General features: G+C 29.1%; 1 protein-coding gene across 2 annotated transcripts in view; it reads left to right on the top strand.

Moving 5' to 3' along the window:
- Window positions 1–16431, top strand: part of LOC142326066 (epimerase family protein SDR39U1) — a 32597-nt gene that overhangs the window by 7287 nt on the left and 8879 nt on the right. For both annotated transcript variants that reach the window (XM_075368184.1, XM_075368185.1), the window contains exons 2-3: window positions 114–220; window positions 13769–13976. In XM_075368184.1, coding sequence (XP_075224299.1) covers window positions 114–220; window positions 13769–13976 — 315 coding nt within the window. The remainder of the gene's footprint in view (window positions 1–113; window positions 221–13768; window positions 13977–16431) is intronic.

Here is a 16431-nt window from a genome sequence, read left to right as displayed (position 1 = left end):
TCAGACTTTTGGATAACTGAATTTCAGATATGAAGGCTTTTTTTATTATACATATATTAAATATCTAATAACTTAAGTTTAATATGCATAAACAATGTTATTCTGTTTTATAGGTGGAGGAACTGGCTTTATTGGAACTGCGTTCAATTACTTACTAAAATCAAAAGGATATGAAGTTACAGTTATTTCTCGTATGCCTGGCCCTCAGAGACGCACTTGGGTAATTCTCAACTTTATTGAAAATTTCTCATGTTCTTTGCATTTTGTTATTGTTAAATTACGTTGGTATTAGGTTAATGTCATTGTTTCAAGAACAGACGTCCTACCAAAGACCCACTACTAAACTGTTATCGGATTTCAGCCTGGGTGAAAAATTATAATATAAAGTAAAAAAGAATTGTTTTCAGTAAAATTGAAGTTATAAAATTTACAAAATTGTAAGTACTACCTCATAGATTTTAATGATGTATGAATCATTTACTAAATTACTCTATTCATATATATGTGGTTAATTGTACTTATCAAATTGTACTTTGTAGTTTCATTACTTTAAACAATTACGACTCAACTGTTTAACACTAGTTTTGATCTAGTAAATGTGTGGCTTATTCATTATTCATATTTAGGTATAATGTAATGTCTGTTGTGCTCTTAGCATTTAGCTACATCTTTATTGTTGGAAAATATTTTCCAGTTAGTACTATTCATTCATTCTTCTGTTTCTAAAAAAAAAAAAATAAGGAATTGAGTAATTTATTGTATAGTACTTATTAGTTTTGTAATCATTTTACAATCACATTCAAAGATAAGGTGAATTCAATCAGAATTTACAAAGGTTTAACATAATTATGTATTTGTACATATTAAATGTTTCTCTGCAAGCTTAATGTAGAACATATTTATTTTGTAATTCTCAATTACTACTATGTTCAGTTGGTGAAGTGCTTCACTGAAACAGTACAATAAATATTTATTTTCTATCAAATGTACATAATTACTTTTACAGTTTATTTAATACATTTACTTTTAATTTATTTTGTTTTACATTCACTTAAAAAATACATGTAACTTTCAAATGAGAGTTCAAAAATTCTTGTTTATTTTTATTTTTGAAATAAAAACTTATTTCTATTCTATTCTTGTAATTATACATAAAACTATTAATTCTTTGACATACCAAATCAAATTTTTTTTAATGTGACCTTTTTTAAGTTTTTTATGTTCTTAAATTTCCTGTTGAATTGGCAGACTCTTTATAGACTGATGCTGTTATTATTTGGTACAATTTCAGCTGATGTTATTGTTAATGGTTTTTTTTAAGAGGAAGACATTTACAAGGGCGGTCCAGAAAGTAATTTACATTTATGCCTAGCATGGAGATGGGTGGGGTTAGAACTGCCATCTTGGCGTCAAAATGTTTCTACACTCAGTATCCATGAAGCTGTCATAGTTTGTGGACTGTAATTTTTCTACTTTGTTCATTGTGAATTATTGAAATGTGCACTTCAATAGAAAATCCCGTGAGTTGTGAGGTGCGTTCAGTGATTAGGTTTTTACTGGCAAACAACCTCAAACCAATTGAAATTCATTGGCAACTTTGTGAGGTATACAGAGATGGAATAATGAGTGAAGTTGGAGTGGAGGCAGTGGTGCATTTAGTTTAAAAATGGCCGCACCAATATTCATGATGAGGATCGCAGTGGTCGGCCTAGCGTAATGATTGATGAACTGACAATGAAAATCAAATAAAATTCGTGAAAATCGCCACATTATGATTACAAAACTCTCGCTTCATTTTCCCCAAATTTCATGAAGTTTACTGCGTGAAATTGTATCAGGGCGTGGTTATCACAAGTTTTGTGCAAGATGGGTGCCAAAAATCTAAGGCAGCCGATTTGTACAGAGAAGGAATTGAAAAGCTTGTGCATTATTACGATAAGTGCCTCAATTTAAATGGCGACTATGTTGAAAAATAGTTTAAGATTGTCCCTTTCAAATGTATGTAATAAAAAATATTTTTTTTATTTGGTTGGTTTTTTATTACAAAATGTAAGTTACTTCTTGGACAGTCTTAGACTATGGTTCTAAAGTGTATTAATTTGAAATGTGAGCTCAAATTTTTGTTGCGTATTTATATATTTGTTAATGTTCAGGTTTGTGAAGATGTGTTGTTTCATTCATAGGTACAATATCTACATTGTTAACTTTAGTGGATTTGTGTTTTGTTCTACAAGGTAATTGGCAAATGTGTATAACTTGTTTATGAATTTTCCAATGAACTTATTCGAGGTCTATCAGTAAAGTAATAAGACTAGTTTGAAAATAACTTATAGCCAAATTATTACCTTCAAATTGGTTTTGTACCTGCTCACATTTAACCGTGATACCATTGCTGCTAGTAGCATTTGTGGAACTGATAATTAGAATATCATTTAAAAACTGTTTCAGCCTTTTGGACATCTTTTGTTTTAAATTGTGTTCTTCTCACTGCTGACTTGGGAATAAATAAGAGGTAGGGTGAATAAGGAGGCTATGGCAGCACTGAAATTCCTTTTGATATAAAAAATTACTCTGCAGACAGTGCATTATTGTGATGGAGAGACCAGTTGTTGGCTTGCTGTCATTGTTGTTGATTTTCTCTTTATCCATGGGTTATTATTCTTTGAGAATAATGCACTTAAAATTAAAGAAATACAAAACCATTCATTTCACTTCTGACTTCAGCACGCAAGCTTTCTTTAGTCCTGATGATCTTATAAACACTATTGCAAACTTTGATGATTTGTTTTGATCTGTTAAAATCAAATCCATCCAACCAGTGATAACTGAGCTGTATAATGCTAGGCTTAATTCTACTTATTCCATCAGATTAGCTGCCACATTTCTCTATTCATCTTTGTGTTGCTGTGTGTGATTTTTGGGAGCAATATTGGCACAAATTTTTCTCATTCCCAGATTTTCAGTTAGTATCAGGCAAACAACAGTTTCCCAATATATGTTCAGTTCTTCACACAATCATTTTTACTGATATGCCTCAGTCGGATCACACATGTTTCCTTACTCTGACACTCTCTCTTTTTTTTTCTGTTTAGCTTCCAGAACCACCATAAGGTATGAATAACCACCATCAAGGGATGAATAAGGATATGTATCTAAATGTAAATGAAAATGTATGTAAGTACAGTCTCGGGTCTACCATTCCTGAGATGTGTGGTTAATTGTAATCCAACTACCAAAGAACACCAGTATCCACAATCTAGTATTCAAAACCGTATAAAAGTAAGTGTCTTTACTAGGATTTGAACCTTAGTACTTTCGACTTTGAGATCAGCTGATTTGCGATGATAAGTTAACCATTCGACCAGTCTGGTGGGCTTCCTTGCTCTGACACTGCTGTTATCTGTCCATACTTTTCGATTGTTGCTCAGTGTATGTTTGTCTTTAACATTGGTTCTGCCTTCAGGAAACTATTTTGCCTATGAGAGGTGTGATCATGTCATAATTTCTTTTCCAAAGCCTGCTGAAGTTCACTACTTTCTTGGCATTATTACAAAGTTTCACATAAAAAAGATGTCACACTGCTGTTCAGCATTCTGCTAACCTATTGCCAAAGGGGAAAGATTAACTTTCAACACGTAGCAGAGTGCAGGGTTGCCATAGTACGTGAAAAAAATTAGGCACAGTACTGTATTATCACACTTTATATAAATCCATTTATAACTTTGACTTTGTCCATTGTGTATGTAATCATTTTGGCCAATTGAACCAATAACTCAGTTTTAAAGGCTCATTAAAAAAATTATCGCTGATAATTAAAATATGTTTAATTTTTTCCTGCAATCATTCAGGTATTATTTTATTGTAGATTATTATTATCTTGATATTAAAAATATGCATTAAATTGTCTTAAAATATTACAAAAGGCGTAGATTTTTATTGTCTTAATGATGAATCTGTTTAAAAATTAAATATAATTTTAAGTCAGAATGTAATTTTTAGGTATCAAGCAACAAGTCCTACTATCTTATGAAGTTGAATATCATTAATGTGCTACAATTTGTGTAATTTAAAACCATTAATTTATATGTCATCGGTTTTGTGTATCAGTAGAATTACTTTATAGAAAAAAATTATAAGCTGTAATGTAATTTAAATGAATAATTAACAAATAAATTGCCTGTTAGTTTTTTAACTGCAAGTAATAGCATTTAATAAAAGTTTTGTAGTCTGTAGTTATATATTTTTGTTGTATTAATATCATAATTACCTCTCTTATGATAGTTTTTCTTTTATAATGTGAAATAATTTATTACAGTATGATTTATATTTTGATTGATTAATTAATTCAATTTCTATGTTTTAAGTTAGAACTGTGACTTTCTTGTTATTTAATTCCTGAAGCGAGCATTGGCAAAATCATGTTATTTATGAAAATTTTATTTAAAACTGTGTTTAATTACAAAGATTTTTGCTAGTAATACAGTCAGATACACAATTATGATGACAGTTGAAAAATTTGTACAGACAAATTTCAGTTTAAAGAATTATATATTTCATATCAAATTATTTTTGTTATTTTAATAAAATAACATATAAAATGAAACAAAAACCTGTCTGCTACAGGATTTTCATGCTAGAAGTCTACTTAGTCTTACTTAAGTCTATACTAAGTTTTCCCCTTTGGCAACTCCTCTGTTACAGCTTTGCAATCTCTGACGTCTGAAGGAGAATCTACAATTTTTTTTACTTCTTAGATTTCAATAAGTCTACCTTTACATATGTGGAAGATATCTACATGAAACTTCCATTTTTCCACATACATATAAGAATGTTAGTAGTCAGAAATAGTGTATAACAGTATAAAATGGATTTTAAACTGAAAATTTGCAAAAATTTGTTTAAAAGGTTTTATATGACTGTGATTTTCTTCATTTTCTGAGCTTCAATCAACTTTTTTTCTATCAATTTTTAATTAGAACAAGACTTCTGACCAACAATAAACTCCTTCAGCCTAATATACATTAGAGATTTCAGTATTCAAAATTTAATATAAAATTTACAAATTGTGCATTTTTTTGATAATTAAAAATGCCTGCTTTAATCACAGTTGATTTTTTTTTCATTTCTATATGTTATTCTACATTATCTCTAACCTTACCAACTTGTTTCTATATTGCTGAGACTAATTAATATGTTTCTGTTGAAAAAAATTTATGAAATTGAATTTTACCTTTTGCTGATTGGTAGAAACAAGCATTACATAAAGTTTCCTCTTTTGCTCTAGTGCCATCAGTTAATATACAGAATTACAAAATAGAGAATTTTTTATACTTTTAGTACCTTAACATGTGTGTGAAGTAGATTCTGTTTGCAGCTGCTCAGCCTCCTTGTATATTTTTCATTTCCTTTGACCTCAGATCCAATTAAATATTCATTTTTAATTAGTTCTGATCTTATTTTAATTTTTCTTATATGAAAGAAAAAGAATGAAACATAAATTGTTTCCTGTGATTTCTGACTTCTTGCTGACCTTCAGGTAAATTAAGCAATTTTTCTGTTGTTTTTTACAGTCTCCAGTTTATTTTTAATTACTGGTTATTATTAATTATTATAACTGGTATGGCTACTTTACTAAAAGAGCTTTTTTCTTAATTTAGTTGACTTTATTAGTTATAGCACTTTCACTGTACATGTTTATAATGACCAATGAATTTCAATTTCAAAAATATTTTGAAAGATCTCTTGTTTTTTATTGAACAGGATATTCTGTGTATATATATTTTTTTAAATTGAATTAAATGTATTGTAACCTGTTCATCAGTTACACTTGGATTTTTTTTATTAGCAGATCAGTATGATTGGTGTGTATGTATATATATATATATATATATGCACACAACATATAAATGCTTTGTTGATTCAGAGCTTGTAGGTAACAAATACGTACATGTAACATTCTTCTTACTCATTCTCTAAGTGTACGTATTCTGAGTGTAGCTTCTTACATCCCTGGATCAACATGCCAGAATATTTTTTCAATTAAAACCCAACCAGATAATACTAAGGAACAAACAGGGTTAAACTAGAACATCATCAACATGGCCTGTCACCATTAACTTAATACATGGGAAGATTAACGCTATGTAACACCTCTGCTCAATTAATACTGTGAACAAAATTCAAATGATATTTAATAAATTTAAAATATTGTTGCTAACTTGGGGAAATTATTCATATTGAACTAATTAAATTATTCTAAATGCAGATTTAACTTAAAATTTGTAGAATCCCCATTTAAAAAAGTATTCAACAAGAAATTGTATGATTTCATAAAACCTTTTATCAACTTTTAAAATAGTTTAAGAACTGTTTGAACTAATTTTGAAGTGTAATATCAATAAACTGATATTATATTTTTATAGTGAAGAATAGCAAAGATTAGTTTTTCAAAAATCAAATATTAGTTTCAGGGTTTCAGAAAAATAATTTAAAAATAGAGTACCAAACATTTATTTTGATTTAATTTTTCTAAATTGGCAGTATTAATTTGTTATTGCTTTATTCTTCTAAATTATATTTAGAATTAGCAGTTCAGTTTTGACTTTGGCAGTAAATAGAATATTGTAACTTCATGGCCAGCTTTGAAAATAATTAATTAGTACTCTTTATTATTTTATTAAGTAATGTCCATTATTTTAATTAAAGTAAAACTCTCTTGTTCTTTAATTACTTTTTTATGTTTAAATGTGAATGGATTTTAAATCAAGGTATAGCGAAGAAAGATTCTAAAAGCAATGAGAAATCCATAGAAAAATATTGTTTGTGAAAATGTTTTAGGAGTATCAGATTGCATGTATATACGAGTTCTGTTCAGAAAATAACCAAACATTTTTAATTATGCTCCATTGGAGGTATTTAGTGACATGCGGTGGTGGTAGCATTGTGTTCCACATAACTTCCTTTGTAACCACATCTTGGATTCTTGATATCTTGTTTAGTTTTCATGTTATTGTTATTTGAGTGCAGTGTGTTTTAGTGTTAGTAGCAATTTTTTTAATGTGAAATTTTTTGATGATTGAACTTTTGTTTCAATGTTGTAGTCGTAAACTCGGCTTTCTTCTCCATTATGATCCTTTACATGAATGTTTTATCAATGGTTTGTTCAAGAAGTTTTCAACAAACGTCGACTCTATATCCTTTCTGCTGTTCGATCATCAAACTAGTAATAAATATTGTTGCAACTCTGTTCATGTTCAATTTTTCAGTCAAAATGTTATGGCATAATCCAATTGATATGCTAACCTCTTCTGCAAGTTCTCTGACAGTCAATCTGTGATTTTCACGCACCAGATAAATGATTCTCTGAGCGAGCGTGGGTGTCATCAGTTGAAGTCAAGAGGCCTTCCTGGTCGAGGGTCATCTTCAGTTAACTGACGACCACTTTTAAATGGTGAAAACCATTTATAACATTGCATACAATTGACAGCATCATCTCTGTAAGCTTGTTTCAAAAGTTGAAACATTTCTGTTAAATTTTTCCAGTTTCACACAAAATTTTATGTTGTATCATTGCTCCCAAAAATCGCCCATTACAAAAATCGCTACAAACACTTAAACATGTTGCACTCAAATAACAATAAAGTAATAATGTTTACAATAGCAATCTAGTCTTCTGTTACTAATGATCCTTGTTTTCAACTCATCCAAATCAGCAGGATAATAACAGGATATTCTGTGTATATATATTTTTTTAAATTGAATTAAATGTATTGTAACCTGTTCATCAGTTACACTTGGATTTTTTTTATTAGCAGATCAGTATGATTGGTGTGTATGTATATATATATATATATATATGCACACAACATATAAATGCTTTGTTGATTCAGAGCTTGTAGGTAACAAATACGTACATGTAACATTCTTCTTACTCATTCTCTAAGTGTACGTATTCTGAGTGTAGCTTCTTACATCCCTGGATCAACATGCCAGAATATTTTTTCAATTAAAACCCAACCAGATAATACTAAGGAACAAACAGGGTTAAACTAGAACATCATCAACATGGCCTGTCACCATTAACTTAATACATGGGAAGATTAACGCTATGTAACACCTCTGCTCAATTAATACTGTGAACAAAATTCAAATGATATTTAATAAATTTAAAATATTGTTGCTAACTTGGGGAAATTATTCATATTGAACTAATTAAATTATTCTAAATGCAGATTTAACTTAAAATTTGTAGAATCCCCATTTAAAAAAGTATTCAACAAGAAATTGTATGATTTCATAAAACCTTTTATCAACTTTTAAAATAGTTTAAGAACTGTTTGAACTAATTTTGAAGTGTAATATCAATAAACTGATATTATATTTTTATAGTGAAGAATAGCAAAGATTAGTTTTTCAAAAATCAAATATTAGTTTCAGGGTTTCAGAAAAATAATTTAAAAATAGAGTACCAAACATTTATTTTGATTTAATTTTTCTAAATTGGCAGTATTAATTTGTTATTGCTTTATTCTTCTAAATTATATTTAGAATTAGCAGTTCAGTTTTGACTTTGGCAGTAAATAGAATATTGTAACTTCATGGCCAGCTTTGAAAATAATTAATTAGTACTCTTTATTATTTTATTAAGTAATGTCCATTATTTTAATTAAAGTAAAACTCTCTTGTTCTTTAATTACTTTTTTATGTTTAAATGTGAATGGATTTTAAATCAAGGTATAGCGAAGAAAGATTCTAAAAGCAATGAGAAATCCATAGAAAAATATTGTTTGTGAAAATGTTTTAGGAGTATCAGATTGCATGTATATACGAGTTCTGTTCAGAAAATAACCAAACATTTTTAATTATGCTCCATTGGAGGTATTTAGTGACATGCGGTGGTGGTAGCATTGTGTTCCACATAACTTCCTTTGTAACCACATCTTGGATTCTTGATATCTTGTTTAGTTTTCATGTTATTGTTATTTGAGTGCAGTGTGTTTTAGTGTTAGTAGCAATTTTTTTAATGTGAAATTTTTTGATGATTGAACTTTTGTTTCAATGTTGTAGTCGTAAACTCGGCTTTCTTCTCCATTATGATCCTTTACATGAATGTTTTATCAATGGTTTGTTCAAGAAGTTTTCAACAAACGTCGACTCTATATCCTTTCTGCTGTTCGATCATCAAACTAGTAATAAATATTGTTGCAACTCTGTTCATGTTCAATTTTTCAGTCAAAATGTTATGGCATAATCCAATTGATATGCTAACCTCTTCTGCAAGTTCTCTGACAGTCAATCTGTGATTTTCACGCACCAGATAAATGATTCTCTGAGCGAGCGTGGGTGTCATCAGTTGAAGTCAAGAGGCCTTCCTGGTCGAGGGTCATCTTCAGTTAACTGACGACCACTTTTAAATGGTGAAAACCATTTATAACATTGCATACAATTGACAGCATCATCTCTGTAAGCTTGTTTCAAAAGTTGAAACATTTCTGTTAAATTTTTCCAGTTTCACACAAAATTTTATGTTGTATCATTGCTCCCAAAAATCGCCCATTACAAAAATCGCTACAAACACTTAAACATGTTGCACTCAAATAACAATAAAGTAATAATGTTTACAATAGCAATCTAGTCTTCTGTTACTAATGATCCTTGTTTTCAACTCATCCAAATCAGCAGGATAATAACAGGATATTCTGTGTATATATATTTTTTTAAATTGAATTAAATGTATTGTAACCTGTTCATCAGTTACACTTGGATTTTTTTTATTAGCAGATCAGTATGATTGGTGTGTATGTATATATATATATATATATATGCACACAACATATAAATGCTTTGTTGATTCAGAGCTTGTAGGTAACAAATACGTACATGTAACATTCTTCTTACTCATTCTCTAAGTGTACGTATTCTGAGTGTAGCTTCTTACATCCCTGGATCAACATGCCAGAATATTTTTTCAATTAAAACCCAACCAGATAATACTAAGGAACAAACAGGGTTAAACTAGAACATCATCAACATGGCCTGTCACCATTAACTTAATACATGGGAAGATTAACGCTATGTAACACCTCTGCTCAATTAATACTGTGAACAAAATTCAAATGATATTTAATAAATTTAAAATATTGTTGCTAACTTGGGGAAATTATTCATATTGAACTAATTAAATTATTCTAAATGCAGATTTAACTTAAAATTTGTAGAATCCCCATTTAAAAAAGTATTCAACAAGAAATTGTATGATTTCATAAAACCTTTTATCAACTTTTAAAATAGTTTAAGAACTGTTTGAACTAATTTTGAAGTGTAATATCAATAAACTGATATTATATTTTTATAGTGAAGAATAGCAAAGATTAGTTTTTCAAAAATCAAATATTAGTTTCAGGGTTTCAGAAAAATAATTTAAAAATAGAGTACCAAACATTTATTTTGATTTAATTTTTCTAAATTGGCAGTATTAATTTGTTATTGCTTTATTCTTCTAAATTATATTTAGAATTAGCAGTTCAGTTTTGACTTTGGCAGTAAATAGAATATTGTAACTTCATGGCCAGCTTTGAAAATAATTAATTAGTACTCTTTATTATTTTATTAAGTAATGTCCATTATTTTAATTAAAGTAAAACTCTCTTGTTCTTTAATTACTTTTTTATGTTTAAATGTGAATGGATTTTAAATCAAGGTATAGCGAAGAAAGATTCTAAAAGCAATGAGAAATCCATAGAAAAATATTGTTTGTGAAAATGTTTTAGGAGTATCAGATTGCATGTATATACGAGTTCTGTTCAGAAAATAACCAAACATTTTTAATTATGCTCCATTGGAGGTATTTAGTGACATGCGGTGGTGGTAGCATTGTGTTCCACATAACTTCCTTTGTAACCACATCTTGGATTCTTGATATCTTGTTTAGTTTTCATGTTATTGTTATTTGAGTGCAGTGTGTTTTAGTGTTAGTAGCAATTTTTTTAATGTGAAATTTTTTGATGATTGAACTTTTGTTTCAATGTTGTAGTCGTAAACTCGGCTTTCTTCTCCATTATGATCCTTTACATGAATGTTTTATCAATGGTTTGTTCAAGAAGTTTTCAACAAACGTCGACTCTATATCCTTTCTGCTGTTCGATCATCAAACTAGTAATAAATATTGTTGCAACTCTGTTCATGTTCAATTTTTCAGTCAAAATGTTATGGCATAATCCAATTGATATGCTAACCTCTTCTGCAAGTTCTCTGACAGTCAATCTGTGATTTTCACGCACCAGATAAATGATTCTCTGAGCGAGCGTGGGTGTCATCAGTTGAAGTCAAGAGGCCTTCCTGGTCGAGGGTCATCTTCAGTTAACTGACGACCACTTTTAAATGGTGAAAACCATTTATAACATTGCATACAATTGACAGCATCATCTCTGTAAGCTTGTTTCAAAAGTTGAAACATTTCTGTTAAATTTTTCCAGTTTCACACAAAATTTTATGTTGTATCATTGCTCCCAAAAATCGCCCATTACAAAAATCGCTACAAACACTTAAACATGTTGCACTCAAATAACAATAAAGTAATAATGTTTACAATAGCAATCTAGTCTTCTGTTACTAATGATCCTTGTTTTCAACTCATCCAAATCAGCAGGTAATGTTAGAATCTAAACACCATCCCAAGGTAAAGTCACAAAGTGTAATGACTGGAGATCTTAGAGGCTCTACACATCCTATCCAGTATTTAGCCATTGCTTCATTTTGAAATCAAAATACTTGGTTAAGCCAAAGTGGCAGGACCATATCTTGCTGAATAACTAAATTATTCAGATTCATCATTTAATTGTGGAAAAAGCCAGTCTTGCAGCATAAAGATAAGTTCTCTTCAAAAAAGAAAGGGGATAAATTTTTGTCAACGAAACTGCACAAAAAACATTTTTTGTTATATAGCTCCTGCCATACATCTCATATGGATTCTCTAGCACCTATATGTCAACATAGTGATTTGAAACTTTACCGCTTAAATAAATTGATACTTCATCACTAAAAATTGTAATTTCAGATAGTTCCTTGTCAGCTAAGCATATCAGTTACATGAAGAGCTTGTACTAATTAAAATTGGCGGGGCCTGAAATTAAGTTATGCCAAACAGTCATATGAGGATCAAAAGTTTTCACTTACTGGAGTTACTGCAAGTTAGTGTGATGAGTGGAGTTTTTTGGACTTCATTGAAAAGCCTCTTGAATTTATTGTACATTTTCCCCTGAAGTGCATGGTTGTCCTGGACTCTTCCCCCTAATAAACAGAAAAAATAGCTTACACCAGCGACAAATGTTCTTTGCCAATGGTGGATCAATCTTGGAAATTTGTTGAGACCCTCACTGTACTGATATTACAGACTCTGTCGTGCTGTAATATCATATCTCTGTCGTGCTGTAATTGTCAAACACAAAGCCCCCTTGTTAGTAGATGCTAACCACAGTCGTAATTGAGATTAACCTTCATTTATTGCAATCTGGTGGCTGCACTTTCAAATGATGAAAATTTCATTCATTGACTGCATAGTTGCATTGGTGCTTGGTTTAAAAAATCAGGTTCTTTTTGATACTCCAAATTTTTTTTATTAATTCTTTTATTTTGTGCAATCTACTTATATTCCTGTTAATGTTGTTTGCAATTTATATTTTATTGTATGAAAGTGTTCAGTTTTTTCTCAAAACTAGTTAAATGAAAGTTTCTCCAGTTTTTTTTTTTTTTATTACTAGAAAAGGATCTACTGATCAAAATATGAGAACTAAAAAATATTCCCTACAAAAACTGTATAAATATGATTTCTTTATCTTTTTTCATTTCAATTTCTTTTTGCTGAAGTGCATTCTCTGAGAATAAATTTACTTGCCTTATTCACATCCCTTTAAGTTTATTTAACCAAGATGTGTCCTAGATTTGTATCAAGTTAAAATAAGCTAGCAAGTTTTGTGATATTCATTTCTATCAGTTTTGCATAACAAGGAAACCAACTCGTACAAATTCAGGTAATTCCATATATGTTGAAAACAAATAATTTTTTATTTAACAAGTTTTATTATATTGACCAATGAATGAATTACTTTTTTACTTTGGTTCAGTTTTATAAAAATACAAAAATATCAACTATACTGTATTTCAAGTAAATATAAAAAATTAGATGCTTTTTTATACATTCCTCTTAAAAAAGAGGAATGTATAAAAATGTATATTATTATAAAATAAAATTAAAATTTATATTTTAATTTATAATATTTATAAATTATTATTATTTATATTTATAATTTATTAAAATTTATATTATTTGCCCTTAAAAAATGGTGTCGCTTCGTTTTTAATGAAATCTTGAAAATTATATATTAAGAATATTAAATTTTATTATAAAATGACTTATTATTTGTAAAGTGTTCATTATTATTAATTTGAAAAAAGGAAATATACAAACTATATTTTTTATACTTAATAGTCTTTATTAAATTTATATTTATTTACCTTGCATTTATTGTATTTAAATGCCACTACTCATTGCTGTTTGTATTTAAGTATTTATTATTGTAATTATTAAAATTTTTTACTTGTGTACAAAAATACAATTTTTATTTATGTACGTATGTGCCAGTAAAATATATTGAATTTGTGTCTGCTCAGTATCCTCACTTTCCTTCATAAAGAAAAGGTATTATGTGCTGTTTGAATAAAATTTATTTTTCAGTTTTAGAAGCAAATAATCTTTTATGTTTTATTACAGTTTGATATAAGTGAACGAGGGTTACCAGAGTCCATAACAGCAGTTGTAAATCTTGCTGGACAGAATGTTCTTGATCCCATGCAGAGGTGGACACCAGGTTTTAAGCAAAATGTTAAAAATAGTCGCATAAATACTACTCTTACACTAGCTAAAGCAATTGTAAAAGCAAAAAAAAAGCCGTCTGTTTTTATTACTATATCTGGAGTAGGTATGTTTATCTAATTTGAAATTTATTTTATATTTTAATTTTCATTCTAATTTTAATCATGAACATGAACATTTACACTCTCAACTTTTTTTGAATGTTTAAATAAAATGATTTCCCTGAATATTTATTTACAGTATGCGCTGTTCTTGGCCGATCATGCTTTGCCCTGCACCGATGACATGCCATGAACGACACAAAAAAAATGAAAAATGAATATTTTAAAATATTTTATGGTCTCATAAAATTATTACTAAAATGCTGAAATTGTTTTTGGTTTTTTGAAGGATCTTTTTAAATGAAGTGAAATACAATGCTAAGAAATTTGAATGTTTGAACAAAGAAATTTTATTGACATAATGTATCTTAAAATTAATAATTTTTATATTAGGATTGGGTGAATCCTAATATAAAAATATAAAAATCCTAATGCCGGCCGGATGCTCACTACATCATAAAAAGAAAGTCATCTTCATACGCATTCGACTCTTCACTATGTTATGCGTCTTCCGCCGTTCACAGCATACCTGGTCACCGATCTTAATGTCTTGATCCTGCTTCTTCCAAGTCCAGAGTGAGAGTGCTAGTGCCCTTTCCACACGCTTACTAGCCGGCCGGAGAAAAAAATAATTACCTTCCCCTTCCAACAAAGTTTCTTACGTTATAGATCGCATGCGCGAGAACTTCAACATCTTAACACTAATACACATCTACTTAATACTAGTAAAAAACACGTTACTCATATTAAATCAAATACAATATCACACAATTAAATACAAGTTACAATGTCAAAAAAAACGTTACTTATATTAAATCTAATACAATGTCGTACAGTTAAATACAAGTTACAATGTCAGCTTTATTTTTTATTCATGAGGTTTGACACGTCTCAAGAAATAACATTTTGATATATATTTGCGTTTTAATATAGTCATATAAATCTAGTGGTAAATCTAAAGCTGAAGAACCAGTGACCTGTATGAAACTCCTAAGAAATTTAGTTGGTTCCATATCTTTCTTTCATTTGGCTGTGAAGATGAAATGTATTAGTTAAAAATTTGCAACTACATTTTTTTTTAGAAATCTGCACTTTTAGTTTGTATTTTTAATCTGAAAAATCATAAAATCCTTTTTTTACTAACAATATTGTCATTCAAATTTTACTAACAATATTGTCATTCAAAGGATTTTATGTAATGTTGGCTTATTCCAAGGTATGGCTGAAGAGTATCTAGAGTTGGAACCTGGAGCTCTCTGTTTACATTCACTACCCTCCTTTCTGAAAAATCAGCAAGAACATACTATTTTAGTTGAAAACCTGAAGTGCATTTCATTTATATTTAAAATCGTGTACTTGCTTGTAAATAATGGGCAGTTTTTCTTATATTTTCTGTTTTCCTTCATTATCATTAAATTTAGCCATAGATCATGTTTATTAATAACTTGATTATCACCCATATAGCAAAAAATTAAATGATTTGTATTTAAATTTCTACATTTAAATTTATTAGTATATTTATGTATTAACTATGCACATTTTCAGTACAAAGGAAATTCTTCATACATTCATTGAATACAAATATAGCACTTATTCAATATATTATTTAATAAATAAATTCAGTTTGTTTATATACTAGATTTAATAGGATTGTAGTAATGAATGTCAAATTAAAATTAAATAGATGTAAAACATAATGAATTACAAATTACTAACTAGCAGTTACAGGTCACTATAAATAAAAAACGTTTTGAAGTTTAAGTATAACCACTACTTAACTGCATTTTAGAAGTAATTATTTCTGACCCGGTCTCAAACTTCTGGTGCCTGTTTCTATCTGTTATCTTCATTATTCCCTTCAACACTTTCCTGTAAAAACTTTTTAATTTGTTTTTATATCAAAAGTTTCCAGTGACTCAAGGACATGTTTTAGGATTTTATTTCAGAGATAATAGTGGTATTAATCAGAGTTGCTTTCTCTTGAGAATAACAATTTGCAGTTACAGTATTCCCTGCGATGAATAGGGTAAAAGTTTCATTCACAAGGCAAAATATCATCTGAATTTTGTATTATGGTATGCTTATCTTCAACTATATATTCACCTCAGTCAAGAAGGTCATTTCCTATACTTAGTCTGACATTGTTTATACATTATTTGTGGGAATGGCTTCACCATTTTCTTAAATGAACTTTCACATTACCTTATAACCTACAACTGTTATAACTTATGAACCCTGCATACATACATACACGCATACATATTCTCAAAAAGTAAAATAACCTGTCAATATAGAATCTTGTTATTTTACATAGGGATGCCATTGCATAGGGAGTATTACTTAAATGCATAGCATCTAAATAAAATGGCCAATTGTACATAAAATAACCATGACTTCTTTTGGAATACTTTGTTATACTTAATCATTTCATCTATCTGATCATTTTATCTAGCTGTTACA

The sequence above is a fragment of the Lycorma delicatula genome, chromosome 6 (genome assembly GCF_047948215.1).
Source record: "Lycorma delicatula isolate Av1 chromosome 6, ASM4794821v1, whole genome shotgun sequence".
Classification (NCBI taxonomy): Eukaryota; Metazoa; Arthropoda; class Insecta; order Hemiptera; family Fulgoridae; genus Lycorma; species Lycorma delicatula.
Note: the sequence above shows the minus strand (reverse complement) of the source record. Positions and strands in the feature narration are given on the sequence as shown.